The following is a 22840-nucleotide window of genomic DNA, read 5'->3' as shown; positions in this document are numbered from 1 at the left end:
GGAATAGGTAGCTTAATACATAGTAAAGAGGTACAATAATTAAGTTATACACATTTCTTTTTAAATTCAGTGATCTGTTGTATCGTGCATGTCATTTGTAATCACCACAGTTTAAATGTTTGAATTGTTTCCACAACTCAGCGTTTTACGTGCACATCTAAAAGTAAAGTTATTGTATGACAGAACACACAATGCATAGACAAGGAGGTTTTATTTTCATTTCCTGCAATCATATCTCTGTGAGTACAAATCACTATATTTTCTCACATCTTGTTAAATAACCCATGATGCATTGCATCCATACATTTGTAGCTCAAAACAGCTTTTACAAAAAAGGATATACAATATATACTTATATTTATATATATATATATATATATATAATATACATGTGTTTCTTTATGCATTTAGATGTGTTTGTAATGGGTAAAATAAGCTTCTTCTTTTTTTTAAAACACAGCCAAGTTGAAACAAATCCCAGGTAAGATTCAATATAAGGTCATTACCAAACAAAAAATAGCCAGGTTATTAAAGTCATTAACATTGGCTATCTTACAGTTAACATGAAGCCCTTCACACAGTTTGCATATTTTCCACACTTACAGTCATGTAAATCTAGAGTGATTGCCTTCTTTTATTGTACTATGGACCTGTAAGTATCAATGACATATCGAGGAAACTGGTTTTATGCGGGATTGGTTGGCTATCTCTACAGTTAACTAATAACACAGCATTGTGTCATGACATACTTTAAATTAGCAATGGTATGGTATGATTAATATCAGGATTAAAGTAGTTTCAGGGAGATTTTCTTTACATTACATATTGTGCCGAAACATCGTCATCCTTCATCTGAGCCGTATATTTATAAGATGACGACATATGTGAATCTACAGTAAAACATCCCCACTTCATTGTATGGCTTTAGTGCTGTAGTTCATCTACCCAGGAGGACAAATGTAGAGCGAGCACACTGAAAGCTGCTCCCATGGCAGACAGGTAATGCTTCCAGCACCGTGATGTTTTTCTTTCATGTTTTGTACTGTGGCTGGCACCTGTGTAAAATTAGGAGATGTGTATTTTTTTCTGCTTGTGCCTGGGTATCAGTGAATAATAAATAGATTCTACATAAGCAACGGCAAGAAAACAGACTAAAAAAAAAACAATAATTGAGTTGTAAATAAACAGTACAAGAGAAATGTCACTTGACCATCATAGTCAATGCAAATGATAAGTCCACTGTGCTGTGTTGTACTTTGTCGACAACATTACTTCTGGTGTTACTCACTTCACATTATATACCTCAAAATTACAGTATTACATCATTTTTCAATACAACAGAGTAATAATAATCATGTGTGTTTATATTAATTGATCATCATTCATGTAAACATATTTAACCAGGTCATGCAAACAATAGACCAAAACTTCTTCCACTAGAGGTGCACAGCACAGAGCAGGCAGAGCGCCCAGACTGAGATCCCTGCGACTCGGCATAAGATCCAGAGACTGACAGCAGGCTGATATTTAGACGCTTATCAGAAACAGAACAGGTAGGATGAGTGTGATATGAATATGATGGTTTTCTTCCCACTCACAGTAGATTCTCAAAATAATCGCACATTCAAAATGACTCCTCCTAACATGATGTGAGCCCACAGAGGAAGTTCCGATTCCTGTGATTTACAGACTTAGACTTTGAGTCCAGGCTTTTAGTCTAGACGGGGATCTCAGTTTGAGCCTCTAAAAGCCATAAAACTAAACAAAAAATAAGTATTCTTTTAATATTCATATTTCAATGTTTTCCCAAACAGATACATGCAGTCACTCCAGTTCAGAACCGATCTTCACAAACCCAGTCTGAGCCAGAATATAGAGTCCATAACCCTCAGAATCACCCTCCACTTTCTGTAAAAAGGCTTTAAACAAAAGTAATAACTACTTATAAAAGGACAGAAACAGTTAATATGAGCAAAAAAAGACAATGTTCAAACAGAACAAATGGGCAAGGTGGCATCGGCAGTGAAGTCATGCCTTGAGATTAACTCTATTCAACTAAACAGCTACTTGATCAGTGACTAGACCGAGTCACATTGATGGGTAAGGAGTTAAAAGACATGCAGGAGTAGCTTTCAGTATTTCTTTCTAGAAAGCGTTCCCCTTTTCTTTGTGCCCTGTCCGGCCAGATTTTTGGAGAAAGCTGCCAGTAATGTAGACTGTGTGAGCCATATGGATGTAGACAGACGGTAATTATGATTAGAGGTAGATGTGACAGATAATGTGAGAACAAAAATAATGGAGAAGACTCCAGACGCGTGGATCCATCCTGAAACTAACATCCAAAACCAGTTCTTGTAATGAACACACATGATCCCTAGTCTGCTATAGCTGCACAAAGGACAACTACATGTCAGGTTGCTAATCATGCAGACTGGCCCTTTCTTTAAATCACTGTCCACTCGGAGCAGCCTTTCCTTCTGTTCTGCAAAAAAAAAATTTAAAACTTCTGTGTCTTGAGTAGGGATGTGTATTTTTTTTGTTTGGGACTAAAAGACTTACAGAATGGTTCTCCACACTGGGACAGTGACCTGCTCACTGTGGATGTACTCTGGTGGACATTGCCTGATAACTATTCTGCATTCCTGGCCAGACTGGGCGGGCGGACGGGCTCTGGGCGCTCCAGGGATACAATGTCACCATGACAACAGGAGGTTGTGCTCAAACGCGGCTGGCTGGCCTGCAGCAGTAGGTGCAGCTTCTCAGGCTGTCCCGATCTGCGCTGCCCTCGGTGCTTCCACGACGGCCATCCTCGTAGTGGGACACTGAAAAGATTAGAGCAAAACAAGGGAACATATGAACATATGACTAGCATTTCTCTTATTCTCATAATTGTGGCCATTCTGGATATGGGTCATAATAACCTTGCACTCACCACCTCCTTGTGGAGATAAGGGAAATTTGACTCCTACAAAACAACAGATATACACTCATTGCTGTGTTTACTTTCAGTGTTTTGAGGTGGCAAGTGCAAGGTAAGCATGACAAAAAGGTATAACGGCCACAGTTATGAGAATAAGACCCAGGTTGAAAATACTATAATTTTCTTTTAACAAGTTAACTCATGTTCAGGAGCAAGGTCATGACTCAGCTAAACCTCTCATCACCTGGTGATGTATAGTAGCCAGTATACCTGGTTGACCCAGTCTCCTGTTTGACTCCTGTCTCTTGCCTTCATCCACTCACCTCCATCCCTCTATCCCTCTTTACACTCATTCATCCCTTTCATCCTCCCTTTTCTATTCAATCCCATGCATACCTCTCCCTTCTTCCCTTCTCTAGGTACTATCTGAGTCTCCTCCTTTTCTGCCTTCTATACATATGTATGCTGCATTCATGCCATATGGGATAGATGGTACTATAGATTTAAGAAAGATTCCCACAATTTAACCATTCAATTTAGTTGAATTATCTTACTTTACTTACCATTTAACGACATACTGGGTCATGATTATTATAAGTCAAAAGAGACAGAAAATAGTGTTTGTTCATTCACTGTAAACCGATAACTTACAGCTCTCCTCCTCCCCATTCCCCAAATCATCTTCCTCCTCCTCTTCCTCTGGGAGCAGATGTCCATGGCAGGGACTGGTGGGAGTAATCTGACTGGGTCCCTCGAGACTAGTGCCCAGTTGCAACTTTCGCATGTGGCGCACCACCGCTGTGGCATTAAATGCTTGCTACAGAGAGAGAGACAGAGGAAGGAAAAACCTGTCTGTGTGTGACAGCTACTGAGGGAGAAAAACAGCAAAGGCGTACAAAATGTTCTCCTGCCAATCTCAATACTGCTCTTTCAGCAGGCTGCTGTATAATTCAGCCAAGGCACTGACCTTCCATTTACTTTTGGCAAAGTTCTTCTTGATCTGAGCACTGACAGATTCATGGATATTTTTGTCCAGAGCTGTGTCTCCGCAGATCCTGTAAAGTCAACACAAATTTGAGAATTTACAGGCAGTTGAGGCGCCTGGCTGGGGCTTATTCATTGTATTATTTGCAGATTAGTAGATCAACAGAAAATAAATCTGCAACTATTTTGATCATTTTTGATAACTTTAGCTAGTTCCAGCTCTCAATTGTAAAGATATGATAATTTTCTTTGTCACACCATACACTATAGTATATAGTATATGATAGTAAACTAAATTCACAGTTGGTTGTATAAAACAATACATTTGAGTGTGAGGTGTTGAGTCACCTTCAGCTCTGTGATATTACACTGCATATTTACTATTTCACTACTTCAAGAGATTCATCAATTAATTGAGAAAATAATCAACAAATTAATCTATAATACACAATAGTTGTTAGCTGCAGACCTACTGTTGATTATTTTGTCAATTAATTGATTCATTTTCAGTCTGTAAAATGGCCATTATAATTTCCAAGAGCCCAAAGTGATGTCTTTAAATTGCTTGTTTTGGTTGACCAACAGTCCAAATCTCAAAGATTATCAATTTACACTGATATAAAGCATATACAAGCTGCACATCCTCACATGAAGCTAAAGAATGCTTGATAAATATGTCTAATCTATTACAAAAAATGTTGATTAATTTCAGTTCAATTGAAATTCCCACCGTTTTTTGTTCCTTCAATCAACAAACTGACAAATAGATTTCAGCACGACACAGCCATATTGAAAGGGGATTAGTAAGTATGAATGTACTTTTTAGATATTATTTGAGATATAAAGATAATTAGTATTTTGACTTTCTCACCATGGGTGCTGGAGGGCCTGCTCACATGTATATCTCTTCAAAGGGTCTTTCTCCATCAGGTGACAGATGAAGTCTTTGGCTGCAAACAAAAATCAAGTTCATGGTATAATAGTCCACTCTGATTTGTTAGTTTTCACTGTTGAACCTGCTGTACATATTTTTTGTAATCGCTAGTACCTGAATCTGAGATGTCATCCCAGTACGGAGAATCAAATTCATACTCTGCTTTCAGAATCTGCTCAAATAACTTGGCATCATTTTCATCGTAAAACGGAGGATAGCCACATAACCTGAGGGAGCAATATAGGAACATATTCAAAACTAGAAAATTATCACTTTACATACTTCTCAGTGATAAATGAGCTTAGACTTACAGAATATAAGAAATAACTCCTATGGACCAGCAGTCCACTGCTTTGCTGTATGGCTTCTGAGCGAGTACCTCGGGAGCTGGGAAACACACACGCACACACACACACACACACACACACACACAGACAAACACACACACACACATGCACACAGCAGATATTCAGGAAAAAAGCGGAAAATATACGACACAGACAGAGCAGCAGTGGGGGTGAATATGAGTAATCTTGACCTTTCAGTGATACCATGTGATCTGGTAGGGCACGCTAAACAGCTAGAGAGCACTTGTGAAACACTTCCAATTGACTCAGTAGTGGATGTAAGAGCCTCTCACAACGCAATGAATAAAGAGGGAATATCAGTGCTGAGCTCACATTAAAGGTCCTATGACATGCTGCTTTTTGTATGCTTTTATATAGGCCTTAGTGGTCCCCTAATACTGTAAGTCTCTTTCCTGAAATTCAGCCTTGGTGCAGAATTACAGCCACTAGAGCCAGTCCCACAATGAGCTTTCCTTAGGACGTGCCATTTCTGTGTCTGTATCTTTAAATGCTATTGAGGGAGGCGGGGCAAGGTGGAGGGTGGGGGTGTGGCCTTGACCAACTGCCATGCTTCGCTCGTTTGCAAGCCATGATGTGTCTCTCTTTCTCATGGGCGGGCCAAATTCTCTGGGCGGGCAAAGCAGAGAAAAGGGAGGTAACGTGAAAGGATCGCTGGTGCAACACAGATGTCTTCTTAATTCATAGTTTTTTTTATTTTTTAAGGTGCATAACAGTGACTAATGTTTCTATGTAACCTTACATCAAAACATCGAAACAGGCGATCCTTTCATTCTACACTGTCTTGTTTTGCCCTGGTTGCACCGGATTATTGTGAACTGCAGAAGCACAGAGAACTCTCTCCTTTCTAAAGGGGAGGTAACCTTTCCCCTTATGACAACATAAAGGGAAGATTCCAGATTGGCCCAATCTGAGCTTTCAATTTTCTCAAAGGCGGAGCAGGATACCCAGGGCTCGGTTTACACCTATCACCATTTCTAGCCACTGGGGGACCACAGACAGGTTGGGGGAATGCATTTTAATGTTAAAAAAACCTCATAAAGCCATGGGACCTTTAAAGAGAGGGGAGTGGTGAGGAGAGTCTGGCTGACCAGCGAAATAAATGCCTTACCCACGTATCCAGGAGTACCGCATGCTGTGGACATGACACTGCCTGCTCCCTCAATCTTTGACAGTCCAAAGTCACTGATCATAATTTTGGAGTCTTCATCTAAACTGTAATACAGCAGATTCTCTGGCTGCAAAAACGAGAAGAGCAATCAAAGAAGTTTGTATGGGAGAAAAAAGGGCCAAATGCAAGCCAGATTGAGCTGTTATATTTATGTCTATGATACCTTCAAGTCTCTGTGGACGATCCCCATATCGTGGAGATATTTGACTGCATCCAAGATCTGGTGGATGAGTTGGCTGGCATCTCTCTCTGTGTAGAAACCTTTCTCCACAATCCTGTCAAACAACTCACCTCCAGATACCCTGCCAGGTGAAAATCATGGAAAACAGCTAAACATTACTGGTTTTGTATTGAATTTTGGCTGCAAGTAAAGCGTATGCTGTGCAGCTAAATATTGTACAAACCACAAAACTCTTTTTAAAATTCTGGATACATAAGTTACCAAATGTATCAGGCTGAATTTGACAGAATTTGTGTATAAAATTATACATCTAGACATCTAAAATATTTGGTGGTGTTAAAAATTGAGTATTTGAACTGATACAGATTATTTATAATACATATAGGATATTCTGTATATATGAATATATATGACACTAGAAGTGGAATAACATTATCCTTAAAGCTATTTGGGGGGGAAACTGTAGCTTAACTAAATGATTAAGATAAGTTTGCAGCTGCCCGGATAGCTCAGTTGGTGGAGCGGGCGGCCACATATAGAGGTTTACTCTTTGATGCAGCGGGCCTAGGTTCGACTCTGACCTGTGACCCTTTGCTGCATGTCATTCCCCCTCTATCTCCCCTTTCACTTCTTCAGCTGTCCTGTCATTAAAGGTCTAAAATGCCCAAAAAAATATTAAAAAAAAAAAGTTCTCAGATCCCATGGTGACATTTAAAGATGTATTGTTTTGTCTGACAAACCCAAAACCCAAATATATTTGATTCACAGTGATGTAAATAGTCCCATTTTATATGGTAACCCAAAAATGTTTGGCATTTCTGCTGATGCAAATCATTTTTTAGTAAATCAACAAACGGATTAATCAAATCTGTACAGTAAAAATGGATGCTAAATGCACCCCTTCTGTCATACAATTGGTCCTTGTGTAAGATAAAGAGAAAAAAGAACTCACAGCTGCATGACAAGGTATAGATGGGATGTACTTTCAAAAATGTCTTCCAGCGTAACAATGTTGGGGTGCTTGATTCTGAGGAAGATAAATTAACAGAAATCAGAACATAGAAAATGTTGCATTGAGCCACATTTCTCTCATGCTTACTGGAAATTGGTCACCAGATGGCATTCTTGTTGCATACTTCAAATTTAGAGTGGCCTGTTCTCTCTTTTCTATGAAAAGCCTGACAGTTAATTGGGATCAGAAAGGTGTGTTTGTACTCCTCTCCTAAAATGCAAACTATAAGATCAGATACAGAAAAGCTTCAGATACTAACTACCTCTTGCTAAGAATGACAATGACCAGTGATATGCAGCTGGAACCAGTAACAAAGAACATATTTGGAGATTCAGTGCTTGACAGAATAACTATAAAAATACTATTCTTACACACACACACATACACACACACACACACACACACACAAAATTGTTGTTAGGATACCAGCCAACAGACAATCATGCATCTCTCTTGGCTCTCAAGCATATGAACACACCATCGCTATAACAAATCAGCAGATGAGATGTGACTTCTAGTCTGTTTTTTTTTCATATTAACTTTCTTCACAGCTCTTGCTCTCATGGCTCTGTTATTTATTTAACAGTGACTTTAAGTATTTGGCCAAACTCTTCTCCTCCCATTCTGCCATATCTCTCTCCTTCTATCATACCCCACCCCCTCTCCACTTCTCCACCCTCTATGTCTCTTTCTCTTTCTTCAATACACTGCTGCGGGGAACTCCACACCATCTCCGCCTCTGTGTGCTGTTGCCCTGGCAACAGGAACACTAAAAATAGGTCTATCTTCTTTACTCCTGACATTTCCGGTGCACAATCCTACTGTTTCTACTGACACCATGCATTTAGTCACCCATTCACTTGACCCCTTGCATACATTGTGCAACTGCACATGCATTGTTGGAAGAGGCCGCACTGACTAATTCCTCCCGCTGGACACAAAGCAACAGCTGACGCATCGCAAGGAACTTCAGTGACCTCACCTGTGTAGTACTGCAATCTCATTTTCAATGTTGTTCTCTTTGCCTTCCAATGCTTTCTTAGGGATGCACTTGATGGCCACCAGCCTCTGGGTCCTCTTTTCCTCTGCTAAAACCACCTCTGAGAAAGCTCCCCTAAAACACAAGCAGTGGAAACACACACATAGCACACACACACACACACACACACACACACACACACACACACACACACACACACACACACACACACACACACACACACACACACACATATGCACATGTTAGAGAAAGAAAGCGAAATGTGTGGGAGTGTGGGGTGAAATGGACAAGATGGGAGAGCTAAAGTAGGATTCATTCTTCTTAGGCTACAGGCCATGATGGATTGAAAATGTTACACAAAAGAAGGTACTAATGACAGAATATTTAGAGCTTTTCATGCAAATCATTGTATAATACTTGTTATCTTTTCAGTGCAAATGTGTGTTTTTGGTTGATTCCCACACTAAATAAAGTCCATATGGTAGATATGTATGTTGTCTGGTCTCTCAAGCTTTTTAAAAAAAGATCTCCAAATACCCTCCATTCCGCCATTTGTGTTTGTGTGTGTGAGTGGTGTTTAGATGAATAATTTAAAATGGTGACATTAGCAAAAGTATTTTTTTGGGGGGTGGGGGGGACTGAGAAAAAGCTCAGGAGGTGAAGTAACAGTCACATACAGACATTTGTAGTAATATCCCTTGCTTATAAAATAAAAATAAAATAAAAAAGAAACTATTTTTAATCTATTAAATAATAGATACAGTAAATGTAGTGTGGCTGTTCCTGAGGGAGACTATACTGCATTATGGATTATGGTGATGGTGAGAGGGAGAATAGTGTGTATTTACACAGTCTCCCCTTAGGAACGTGGGAGAGAGCTCAGGAGGATTGTTAGCAACCGCAGGGCTCCTTTACATGTGTGTGTGAAACAGCACCGTCATGCAATGCACAATGGGAGTTCAATGTTCATGTTTTAGCAAATATTCCCAATTATTTTCCATCTGTGGAGCGTGTGAGGAGTTCTCAGTCTTAACTTCATTTAACATGCAGATGTCAATAACATAAGATGGAGGCAAACCTCTCTCATTTTCTGTTTATTCTGCTTCTAATGGTTATTAACAGTTAATTACAGAGCGGAAGAGTTATTGCGCAACCCTGAGCATCTCCCAGTACACCTCCTCCCATCATCATGTCATAATAAATGCCCAATGTGGATCTGTGGTAATCCTTTTCTATGTACCGTGGCCATCTTGTGCTCAACGAACCAGCGAAGCAGAAACGTTTGCATAGTGAAGCTGATGCACATGAGGAGAGATGATTCTCACACACATCTCCGGTTTCATTTTTCTAAAAGTCCTTAAAATAATCTAAAAGCAAAATCACATAAAGCTCCAATTTGCATCGACCCATAACAGCATGTTAATGTGTTTAAGTCTGCAGCATTTACAGTGAGGGTTTCCTCAAAGGGGCGTCAAATCTCTGTTATCAGTGAGTAATAATCTATTTAGCCTTGTTGGCTGTTTAAAATAGAAGGGTCAATGGACCAGACAGACAGGTAGAACCCTAAAGGTGGTGACTGACGTGAATTTATAGTGGGAACTAAAAACTATATGATTCTGTTTCTGGCCATGCATGGAGAAAAAGCTTTGTTGGTTACAGGGCTGCAACTAATGATTATTATAATTATTTAAAAAAAAAGAATTCCTGTCACAGTGTAAAAAGAATGCCTCTCACAGTGTCACAGAACCCAAGGCTGGGTCTTCAAATGTCTTATTTTGTCAGACCAAAAGTTAAAAACCCAAAATATTTAGTTTACGATGATAGAAAACAGAGAAAAGCACTAAAATCTCACACTTGAGAAGTTGGAAGCAAAGAATGTTTGGCTTTTATGCTTTAAATTGAGTTACAAAATGATTATTCAATTATCATAATAGCAGCCAATTAATTTTGTCAATCTACGATTCAATTAATCCACTAATCGTTTTGGGGCCATTATTGTAGCAAAACTATTTGCAAATGTGTGTGGAGAGTTGTGCAACTGTATCTTAATCTGTGTGTGCGTAATCAGATTTGTAAATTGTAAAATAATCTCTTAATGGGTACAGAGATTTTGAAGGTGTACAGGAATCTGCAAATGCGTGTTCAGATTTGCAAGTGTATTAAGATTTTTAAATGTGTAGACAAATCTGTAAATGCGCACATAAATATTATTGGCTGAAAAGTCTTAGTATTTTGCTCCAAGAGCTGTAACTACAGACAATATATCAGTTACAACTCAGCAGGCCTCTTACTGTAAATGTCTTTTTACACATTACTTTTGCTACACTTCTGCTGTGACAGAGATCTGCAAATGTGTGTGGCGATTTGTCTGTACCTTTATGCTCGCATTGTGCCTCAGTAACAATACAGCCTTTTTTCATTTACTGATGTTTCTACATATTTAAAAATCTCAATACACTTTTTAATTTCTTTACACATTTTCCAATCTGATTACGGACACGTGGATTGAGTTACAGTTGCACAACTCTCCACACACATTTGCTAATAGTTTTGCTACAATAATGGCCCCACCGTTTTAGCTCTAGCTAGTTAGCTTCTAAATGAATCAATCTGAGACAACAAAAAATGGTCATGTGAGCCCCAACCACGGCTGTTTCTAAAATATCGGTGAGCAGTGCAATATGGTGCAATGAGGGCATTGCAATCCTCAAAATCCAGCTAAAAAGAACATTGTTTTTTTTATGTAACAGACCCTTAAACACACAACTAAATAATGTAATTTTCAGTTTAACAAGAACCAACTATGACAGTAACAAAAGTATCTGTTATTTCATTAATTGTCACCACTCCTACTGTCACAAATGTACTACATTAAATATCTGATTACACATTTTTACTTAAGTTTATATTGTATGTGACCTGATCCATGCTTTGTTTCCATGTCTGCATGTTACTCCAAAAAAAGAAGAAAATGCTTGCTTACACTTCTCTACTGTTGCCTTGAGACACATTGTAATTAAGCACCCAGTTGCTACTTGCTAATTTGTACTTGGAGACTTAGTAGGGGTGGGCTCTCAGGGGGTTTGGGAAGAGGAACAGCAGACAGAGGAAGACAGGAAGCTGCTGTAGCTGTTATTCTGAACCGATGCCATTTAGTTACCAGCTAATGTGTTAATCTTAGCATTCGACAGGAGTGAAATGATTATTGTCCAGATTTATAAACTTATATTTCTTCACTCTCAGATTAAAACACACATTTTCTGTTTTCCACCAGTAATCAGCAACAGACCTCTGACATGTTGACACATCCTTTTATTTATTTGATGCCAATAAATCCTGGCATGCACATTAATAAATATGTTTCATTTGAGTCATTGCATTGGCCTCAAGACTCATAGCTGATGCTCTGCTGTTCTTCTGTACATGAACAAGCATATTTTTAGACTAATACTAAACCTGCACAAGATAGTGTAGATAGATAGATAGATAGATAGATAGATAGATAGATAGATAGATAGATAGATAGATAGATAGATATATAGATAGATAGATAGAAAGATGGATGGATGAAGCATGATATAACTGTCTGGTAATTTTACAACTGTGAGTGATGGTGTCAGCCCCTAAGCCATAAGCAGAACATGAGCTGCCCATATGGGAAAATATTGATTCACGCATTATCATTTCGCTGCAGTGCTTTCATTATGATACGTGTGCTCTTATTAGCCCCTTCCATGTCTGAAAGGCATCACCTAAAAATTCTTCGCAATGAATTTTAACATGATAGATGTTAACTACATGGATGCAAACACATGCTCTAGAGCAGGGGTCTTCAATGTTTTTTAAACCAAGGACCCCTTAACTGAGAGAAAGACGGAGCAGGAACCCTTTAGACCTACTACATATTGTAAAGTGTAAACTGGGCCTACAATTACATGTGGGCGGCCTAATGCCTTTATACATACCTTTTTAGTGCATAGAATGCTAAGCTATTGAAATAATTGTTGGTATTTTCCTTACCTATTGGCCAGTAAACCTTATCAATGTGTTGTTGTTTTTTTCACAAATAGGCTGTTTTATATTTGCTTATAATTTATTGGATTCATTTAAATCTTTGAAAAAAAAATTTAAAAAAACTTCAAAAGTTGCAAAGAAACTCCCTTCATTAGTTTGGTTGGTAAACTCCTTCCCAAGTTCGTAGCAGCTAACTAGCTAACAAGTGATGAATTAAGTTGCACCATTAAAACATAAAAAACGTTTGAAATAGTCAAGTCTTTAGTAATGTGTAAATCACACCATCCAACCAAAAGCAATCAATCTAAACAGGAAATCCCTGTAGCATCACAAGCTGTAGCATAAATTCCAAAGCTTGTGTAATGTAGGTATGACTTGTTTTTATTTATATATGCATAGATGGAGAAATATGTGTGTTTCAGAGGTAGCTGTTTAGAAAGAGTGGGGACATATCTTATTATGCTAACCTAGCTAAGGCTATCAAAACGTTGTTATCATACCATTTTGTAATTTGAGGTAGGCCTATACTGTATTATTTTTGTGAAATGTAATTTAAAATCTCCCCAGGTTATATTATTATTAAGCACCATGTACCATGTTTTTTTTATTCTTCACTGTAAACAGGTCAAATATTAGCAAGCTAACGTCAGTTTTGTCAGTTGGTATAGCTAGCTCAGTGTTTCCCACACATAGATTAATTTGTGGCGGTGCACCATACAATCAACACCGGCCGCCACATATTGCGTTTCGTTATTCTTTTTTCTTTTTTTTTTACGCTATTTAAAACAGGCAACGTATTCATTCAGCTGCATTTCCTTTCCCTGCTCTCCTCCGTCTCTCTGTCGCTCACGCGTCTCTCATACACACAGAGATACGCACACAGCCCCTCCCCTCCGTGCACACAGCGTCTGTCTCCATCAAAACGAGAAGATGGCTGGCGAAATTCACAATTTCACGAAAGGTTGGTATCTCGTGAACACCTTTACACAATCACACATTAAATAGCTAGTGCTATAAAAATATTTTATATTCTGAATACAATGGTGTCAGTGTGTTAATGTTGGAGTCCCGACCCGACCCTTGGCAAACAAGCGATTACGCCTGCTTTAAAAAAGTTAACTAGTCGCAAGTTTGCGGTAAAATGCAGTTGGATTGTCGAGTAGAGTGCGGATCGTGCTGTATTTTTCTGTCCGAGCCCGGCCCGCGTCCGACAGAGCAGTAACCGAACCTGGCCCGAGCCCGACAGGCATTAAGATATTTATGTCCGAGCCCGCCCAGAGCCCGAAACAGTTAAAATCTCGTTTTTTTCTCATACTAATGACACATGTACGTTTGTTTGTTTGGAAAGCCCGATTTTATTAAGCAACTGTAGGTAGGCATTCGGAAATGTCAACAGATGAGCGCATCAGCACACATGGGGCAACAAGCACATGTTAACACAGGCGTGCACCTACATAATAAGCATTTTTAAATTTAAAATGTTCAATGCCTTATGTGCTGATGTTACCGAGCCCAACCCGAACCTGAACATAATTTCTAAATATCTGTCCGAACCCGGCCCGGCCCATCGGGTACCGTCGGGTCCCGACCTGCTCGGTTCGTTCAGGTATCCATCCTCTATTGTCGAGGTCAAAACACTATATGTAGCAGCTGTGAATCAAATAAACTTATTATGAATAATGTTATGTCATTTTTTTACTCTTACACTGAATGTTTGCTGCTTCAATCCAGATGAGTATCGAAAAGTATTTTCCGTGACTGAAAAAGGCACGTGTTGAGGATGAGGACCAGCCTGAACCGGAGGTATCAGTCTGAAACAGTCCGACCAATGTAATTAGTTATGTTATTAATTTGTTTACAATATTTTCAGGCTTCAACCAGTGCTGCTCAAGCAGAAAAAGAAGAGAAGAGAGAAAGAGATAGATTCGTTAGGCATTGAAGAAAGAGTAGGAAAGGAGGACAGCATCCAACAGTGTGTCCTCCTCAGTTTTTGATACTTGATTGTTACGAAAATAAGTATTTCATCCCCCACCCCCAGCCATATTCTCCATTCCCCAGGCCCACCTATTGCCATTTTCCTTCCATCCAGCAGATGTCTTCGGACTGTCCTTCCATTCCCCATGACCTGGCTGCCACGCCTACCTACAAACCTGCTTAAACATGTCTCATCTGCTCTGCCTGGCCTTCCCAGCCCACCTTCTCACCACCCGCCTGCCACCTTTCCATTCCCTCTGATTAGATTCAGCTCTACAAATACCAGCCCACTTCCTTTGTTCCTTTGCCAGTTACATTGTTCATTGGATTTCAAAAAACCTTAACCCGACTCGATCTGCTCCTGGTAATGATCTGTCAACCAGTGCCTGTTCTGCCTGACTACCAATACCTGGCTGTAAGATAATGTAAGTACAATAAATCTTTGAACTGCACCAATCTTTCTGTTTCATCTGTGTTTGGGTCCTTCCCCTGCTGCCTGCACTTCCAATCATGACAGGTGTAAATATTTATTTACAACTAATATCTTGGTACTAACTAGTTTGTGTGGTGAAACCTGCTTTAATTTAGTTATGTGTATATTTCCACTTAGTAAACACTAAACACATTATAACTAGGCTAAGTTTGTGAAGAGTTGGTGTAACTGGCTCCAGGACTGGTTGCACAATTATGAACTATGTGATCAGAGAGTGTGATGTAATTAAACCCCATTGCACTCAAAATGATGGATGTTTGCAGCAATGTCAAATATTACTTGTTTTTTTTCTTAAGACACTATCCATCAGGCAGAGTCAGGCCCCTTGGACCTGTATCAGACAGCTTTGAGCATCCGTAAGTCTATCGATCTCACCTGATGCAAGCGCTCCCTTCAAGCCCAACATGCCTTCCAAGTCCCGAAAAAGCTTTTCTCTTTTTAGCCTTAATCCATATTGTGTGTGTGCTTGGTGGTGTGTGTTTGAGAGAGAGAGACAGATGGAGAAGAGTGGATACGTGCGGACATACAGTATAATCTAATTCCAAACAATCTCTAGATTCATTCTTACGTCGGAATGTAAAATTACTGTATGTAGGCCTAATCGTTATCAACAAAACATGGGACTGGACCATTCGCTAACAATTGTACAACTGTGTGTTTTCCATCTACTACACTAAAGTCATGTGTAGGTCAAACTCCTCTGCTCTTCTCTATAAACAACCAGCACGAGTGCTTTCTAACAGTATTTAGTACTGTATACTTACAATGTTTATGCTCCTACACATTATCTACACGATTAGTTCTTAAAACTGGCCTCCCCCATATCTTGCTGTTATGCATTGTTTCTGGTTTCAACATTCAACTATCATATGCCAAATGTCTCTTTGATTTTTTACTTAGGGCCCTCCTAATGTTAAAGGTCAATATGTATTTTAATATTTAATCAAATAGCATGAAAGGGGTGCTGGTAAATTCTGAGAACCAACCAACCTTTGCAGATTTTTGCAGGTTTAGTTGATTTGAGCTCAATGTTTTGAGTTGCCAGACAGTTTCACAAAGGCCCACCATATTCTCAGTGTTTTGTTCTACAACCGCTCTGTATCATATCATCTATTTTGTTTGGTGTAGAGTTTTATGATGGAGAGCTCTGATAAGAGAATTGAGTATCAGCAATACACATAAGAAGTGTTCTGCTGTGGATGTTTAGAACTGTTTTTACTGCAGTGTTGTGGTCTGATATTATTTTACTTCATTAACTGGCCCCATGCACTTAATTTCTGTCAGACGAGCTGCCAGCTTGCGGGGATATCTCTGTCCACAGGACTCGTAAACTAAACTAATGTCCATGCATCAATATCACTACTCCTTAAGTCTCACCCTAACATCCAACAAACAACAAAAGTTACAATCTCTCAAGTAATTTCATGGGACATTTAATCAAACTATTAAAATTGTTTTAGTAATTACACTAATTACAACTATAACCCATAACAGCTACAGTGATGGGTAAGCTGCTTTACTTTCTACCCCCATCTATACAGTTTTTAACAAAAAGTCCCTGGGTAAAGACGGACTCCAGATGACAGTTAAGAACACCAGTCACCTAGAATCTTAAAGTGTGTTACATCCTAATTTGACAAAAAAGCAACCAGAGGCATGGCTCCATATTGACGTTGAATACTCAGACAGCGTCATAACTATAAATGCCAAGGCCTCAGAAGTATGGTTATAAAGAGTTCTATCAGAGCTTTATACTTCAACTGTCTCATTCATTTAATTCGGGGTAAATGACATTGGAGGAGAAAAGTGTTAGTTGAAATAACTAAAAAAAAAGCCAAAACATGTGCGACCAGAGTGAAAGACATGATAACTGCAGAGTGGGGGAGTTGTTTCAATATGCTAACCCTACCTCCAGGACAGCGTGTCCTGAAGTGGACTCCAAACAGAGCTACAACAGTGAGGATTAGCTGGATCTGAATATAAACTTTCAACATAAATCAATTAATTTCACACACTGAATTCCTGGATAGAGCTCCTCTGTAATCTTCTCTCTGAGCATAAGGAGCTTTCCGTCAACACATTAATTCTGCCCTCTGCCAGGTCCAGCTATAGTGACAGGAGGGAAAGAATATTACTACACCTTTCTTTCCCCATTTTTTTTTTTTTTAAATGAAAGATGGGAACATACTATCCTGGCAATTCACTCTTTTAATCCTTGTTACATAACACTTAATATCATACTTCAAATTCCAATCACTGTTTGAAGTTCTTGCGAGTCTCAGTGGAATCATAACAGAAGTTATCAGCGTTTAGCAGCAGTTGAGTGAATTCTCAAATAAACAGACTGCTGGTCAAAGTGCATTGCATACAGCATGCACAGCTCTGAGACAGAGACTGGTGGAGTCTTATTTGATGTCCTCCTACGGCACTCGACATAACCAGACAGCCTCATCATCTACCCACTGCTATTTCACTTTTGTGGATGTGAACCAGAGTTTCACAGTCATTAAAATCTGATTCTGTGCAGCCTCTCTGGGGAAGCAGGTGTGATTCCACGAAGATAGAAAACAACCACTCTCCATATGGCACACTCGTCTCATCACAGGTGGACGTGTGCTAGGTCACTTGTACTAAGTTTGGGGGGGGGGGAGGGTGGAGAGGTGCCCCCTGACCATCTGGGCTCAATCCTGTCCCCCCTGGAGAGTGCAGTCACAGGTCTGTGTGAGTCTAGCCCTCACCATTACAAGGCAACCTTTCTCCTCCTGGTTGCAAATTAATTTTGTGGTATATTACAAAAAAATTACAAAAAGTGAAATCAAAATTGAAATGTGATCTATTTTGGATTCCAGACTATGAGCAACAGGGAATATAGGGTGCCAATATGCAGACCACACCTCACGCGTAGGTGAGTTGAGTTGTTAAAAGTTTTTCAGACAAATCTTGGGCAGCAGCTGCAGAAACAAAACTTTCCTTTTGCCCTGAGCATCTTAAGAAATTAAGAGAAATACATAATTTGCAATGCTTTGTTCACACAACTGTCTCCCACATCCCTCGAGTCAACCATCACATGAGCAGAGAAAGGTGCAGCTGACTCTTACACATTCAGATATAGACAGGTTATATATAAAAAATTAAAGGTTTCATTCATTTGTATTATTTGTAAACTTATAACTCAGGGACAATAAAAATGAACCACTGAATTTAGTTAGAATTTAGTTTCAGGGAAAATTGCTGGATGAAACATGGGCTTTCACTGCTTTCATACAAAGAGAAACATGTTTGTCACTTACAACAAGCGCACATCCATTCAGGACTCTTCCCACGCTCCTCACAACAAAAAACCCAAGTCAGAGCCAACATGAAAGCCTAATTATCATGTGCTCTCCACATTATGCACATTAAAGTATCTACACTGACCTGGCAGGATTGGCTTAGATCAGTGATTGCTGCTGTACTGTACAATATAGATAATTTGTGTTGAATGGCTAAAATAAAGTCCCCCGTGTGAATCTGCCATTAGCTGTCTAAGTGATATTGTTTTGATTACATATAATAGTGTGACATTTGAAATACTCATGTTCACAAATGCTGGCATAATGTCCAAGGCAGGAAGAAAGAACTGACCATGTTTGGTAACAAACCCACTCATCTGCAACACGTGACTGCACAAACATACTGTATTTGCACGTGCAAATGAAACACATGCATGTTAAACACACACACTGTTCACATGCAGCTCTAGCTCTAGCATTGTCATTTTAAACTCATGATTAAATCACAGTCATGGCTGTAATAAGAGACCAACTTGGAAATATGCAAGTTGCTTCCAAAACTAGATTCAGTTAAGTTGTTATTGCTATTGTTAATATATACTATGATATTTATTTTATATTGCCTTTAATCAGTCAATCCATAATCCATTTAAAATGTTTTTGCATAGCTCAGCAGAAAGTCAAATTGGCCAGGAAAAAAAAAAAGTGGGAGTCAGCATCCAACAGCGGCCAAGGACAAGGTGTGAGACAGGCACGTCCAAAAATGTCAGTCAAGTTTCTTGAGAGACTCCAGAGTCCAGACTCAAATACTGCAGCCCTCACAGCATGCAGATGGGGGAGAAAAATTAGTGGTGGGCCCCCTTTGACCCCTTGGTTTCTCTGTAAATTGTGAATGTACTCTGTTACCTGCAAGTACACAACAATTACAGTGCAAACTGCAGACTACACATGGCAGATTCATTATATTTTGCCTCAAATTCTGGAAAACAACCAGTGCTGTGTGCTGAAACTCAACCCGACCCCATGCTTGCTGTTTGTCAATTGTTTTGTGGCGATTTTATTTAACACAATGTGATCCATGTAAGACAAAATCTCTGATAATAAAGAATATATGTGACAAAGGAGACCCTATAAGATAGGGCCTCTACCACATATTTAAGGGTCCGTTCATCCAAATCACACATAAACATACTTATTTTGGTATCTAGTGATGCAGATAGTTTCCAAGGCTTTAAAGGCATTCACTGCTGAGACTTCTGCAGCCTCCCCAACACAATGGAGGAAATGGAACCATTGCAATGGAGGTAAATTGAGCTAACATTATATTTGAAAAATTTAAGAGCTTTGCTTTCCTAACTGACACAAGCTAAGGCGTTTGGGGCACTGGCGCAGTTGCCCACTTTTCCACATCGGACATCCAGCTTTACCCTGACAACAGCATTAAACTACCAACGCAACTTACGTTCCCAGCACTTCTTTGAAGTCATAGTGTTCTTTGATGTCTGATGTCTTCTTTTTCCACCCATTTCCATCCTCTCCAAGAGGCATCCTACAATGCTGATCAGGTTCGCCACACTACAGCTACAGGGTAAAAAGAAGAGATAAAAAAAGAAAAATTGTGAATAGTCTCAGAGCATGCACAACTAAGTTTTGACCCACCACATGTGTAATCAAATCTAGATACATCTCTGATCAGAAGGATTGTCTAAATCAAACCAATGACTATAATGCTGATTAGACAAGAGATTTTAATGAAAATAAGTGTTCAAGACAAAAATTCCCTCAAGGGCAAAATGGTTTTCATCCTTCCAGCACACAGTGGGGAAAATAGATAAGAATATGACACCGTTGCACTGTCTAATGTACTTAATGAGGAGTATTTATAGTGATAAGATATATATATACTTAGATATATTCTGCCTCAGTATCAGTTCAATATGTCAATTACAGTTTGTCTAGTCAATGCCAGACCTATCTCCATAGCGCTGTGGAGTAAGCTGGTCTGACCGATTGTTGCATAAAACCTTCAGCTATTAAATAAACTATTGATTTTCCTGATAAAATGTCCTGGTTATTGCAGCAAGTTTGCTTGGACTCAAAAACAAGTTGGTAGTTTCTTCTTATATGCATGATGATTGATTAATAAGAGCTGAAATGTCAAAGTAAAAGAAACCACTGAAGCTGTGGGCCTCCCCAAAAAAAAAAAAAAAAAAAAATAATAATAATAAAAATAAGCTGCAACCCACAACAACTACAGGGTACTTTGCTGACAACCGACCAATAGCAACAAATAAGAGAAAGTAGGGCAAACAGTGCAGCAGAGACAGTCGCAAGGAAGGGACCATACACCGTCGCAAAAACAAACGCATGGTCAGTAGAGGCAGATACCAGCTGGGGGACTTGTGCTATATTTAACATCCGAAGCTTTTAAACAATTAGGCTCTAGAGTTGCTCTGAACAAAAACAAATCTGAAATGGAAACTGTAGTCTGTATTCCACTGAGGAATAGATAACCTGCTCTGCACTAAGGTGCAGGGCGTGAATGGCAAGCGGGAGGTTGAATGGGAATTAAAACGTTTTGCCGGTGCGATACGTCTGCAATACTGAAAATGAGTCCGATTTTCGTGTGGATCATGCAAGTAGGCTACAGAGAGAAAAGGCGGTGTGGGTTTGCGAACCGTACCGCAGCGCTCAAGGGTATGTCAAAGGAAGGCAGCATCCCTGGGTTAAATCAGGAGGCTGCAGACATGCGACATGGAGGCGCACAAAACAAAGCTTTACAAGTTGTAGGCTACTTCTGTAAGAAACGTACACGATCGATGATGCGTTTCGGTGAATATATGACTGGGAAAAAAACATACCTAAACGGCGATCTGTGGCTGTGATGTGTTCTCCTTGCCTCTGGGAGCGATGTGGTTGCTGTGCTTGTGCGCAGCGCTGGGTGCGCTCAGACTTCTCCTGACGTCAAGAGAACCAGACGTCTGTGGACATAGTGCAGCACAAATTCACTCACTGTTCTCTTGAAAACGAAAAACGTGATCTGGGATTCACTTCATGACAGTCGAGCCACCGTCTGTTATATAGGTGTGAACAGATTTTTTTGTACACCTTGTTGTTTTCTGAAAGCTTCCAGCAGCGCAGTCGATAACGCGCACTGCTATAGCAGAGTATGCAGACAATTTCCCAGGCTTATTTGCAAAACAGGCATAACGTGTCATTGTAAATAATTTAGTATACAACACTGACAAGGCACACACACAAACGGCATGTGTACAATGCAAGTCCTTATGCTGAAAATATGCTGCACAATGAAGGAGTAGGTTAGGCCTACGTTTTAAACCAATAGGCCTAATGAAGGCTACAATTGTAGGGGATTAAAGCTCTGATTTCTCACTTATCTTGAGGCAACGCCCTCTCCCACAGCATCAACACTGTCACACTCATGGGACCCTTCATAAAGACCACCTGGACGTTGGCTGTCACAGGTCACAGGGCCCATCAGAGGTAGTAGCCTAAGTTGCAGGGTATGGAAAAACGACAAAATACAACAGCAATTAGGACTAAAAATACCCCAAAGTGTATTAACCATCTCTCGGACAGTCATATGAAAAGTTTAACAATCAGTTTAAAGGATTTTATTTATTTATTGCTGAGCTATTTGTGTTGCAACACATTGTAAGATGTTCCTGTTATCTTTTCCTTGATGATCGATATTATTATTATCAAACAGAGGACATTGATGATGAATGATGATATGTATCTTGTATTTTTTTTTTTTGTGTTTCTCTTTTATTCTCAGGTAGATGCATAACAGTTAAATATATTCTGGAGGTCTATATTGCATCATGCTGTAAACACAACAGCAGATAATTTCTATTACCCGAGCCATCCCCAAACCATCCAACTCCTGGTCCCAGCAGACAACCAAAGGCAGTAAATACTGAGATTTTGACTTTGATTGTGCTCACCTTCAACAGGTGCATTTCTAGCCAATTAAGTTAGATGTAAATAAGCAGTTTTTTATATGACGCCACTCAATTTTGGATTCACAGACTGAATACAAACACTATCAACAGCCCTGTAATAACTAAACATCTGAAACATGTACAACAAGTATGCTAAATACTAAATGCTGGTAACACAGCTTTTTGGTCATTATATTGGACCATGGTCAAACCCATAAATTGCTCTACTTTGCAGGAATAACACTGTCATTATCAAAAATGTTTGAGGTAGTGATTGAACACTCAGTCCATGAAAACATATTGATCAAAAATCTTTTTTATTAAACAATGACAACAAGATCAATGTGTTTCGCTTGTTTGTGATGCATGTTCATCTCACCAGAACATCTAGCTCCACATTTAAGGTTCAGTAGGTAAGACTTATAAAACTGACTTTCTGTTCAGCATATTTGCTGAAACTGACCCTATGTTCGAGTAGAAGCAGGGAAAAAAGGAGAAAAAAACAAGCAGCTCCCTGTTCAGATGCACCAATTAGGGCTGTGTGTCAATCACTGC

General features: G+C 39.4%; 1 protein-coding gene across 3 annotated transcripts; it reads right to left on the bottom strand.

Annotated features, from left to right (window-relative positions):
* Positions 1-430: 430 nt before the first annotated feature.
* Positions 431-21408, bottom strand: camk1a (calcium/calmodulin-dependent protein kinase Ia). 3 transcript variants are annotated; one of them, XM_028575487.1, is made up of 12 exons: positions 21182-21408; positions 19783-19901; positions 8550-8681; positions 7508-7582; positions 6538-6676; positions 6315-6441; positions 5150-5225; positions 4953-5065; positions 4776-4854; positions 3888-3975; positions 3572-3737; positions 431-2822 (listed from the first exon to the last, which is right to left on the bottom strand). In XM_028575487.1, the coding sequence occupies exons 2-12, from the start codon at positions 19866-19868 to the stop codon at positions 2719-2721; spliced, it is 1185 nt and encodes a 394-aa protein (XP_028431288.1). In that variant the 5' UTR covers positions 19869-19901; positions 21182-21408; the 3' UTR covers positions 431-2718. The 3 variants fall into 3 exon arrangements, with proteins under 3 accessions (XP_028431288.1, XP_028431290.1, XP_028431289.1); XM_028575489.1 differs by lacking the exon at positions 19783-19901 and having other exon boundaries at positions 21182-21200; XM_028575488.1 differs by lacking the exons at positions 19783-19901; positions 21182-21408 and adding an exon at positions 11551-11610.
* Positions 21409-22840: the final 1432 nt, after the last annotated feature.

The sequence above is a fragment of the Perca flavescens genome, chromosome 4 (assembly GCF_004354835.1).
Source record: "Perca flavescens isolate YP-PL-M2 chromosome 4, PFLA_1.0, whole genome shotgun sequence".
NCBI classification, from domain to species: domain Eukaryota; kingdom Metazoa; phylum Chordata; class Actinopteri; order Perciformes; family Percidae; genus Perca; species Perca flavescens.
Note: the sequence above shows the minus strand (reverse complement) of the source record. Positions and strands in the feature narration are given on the sequence as shown.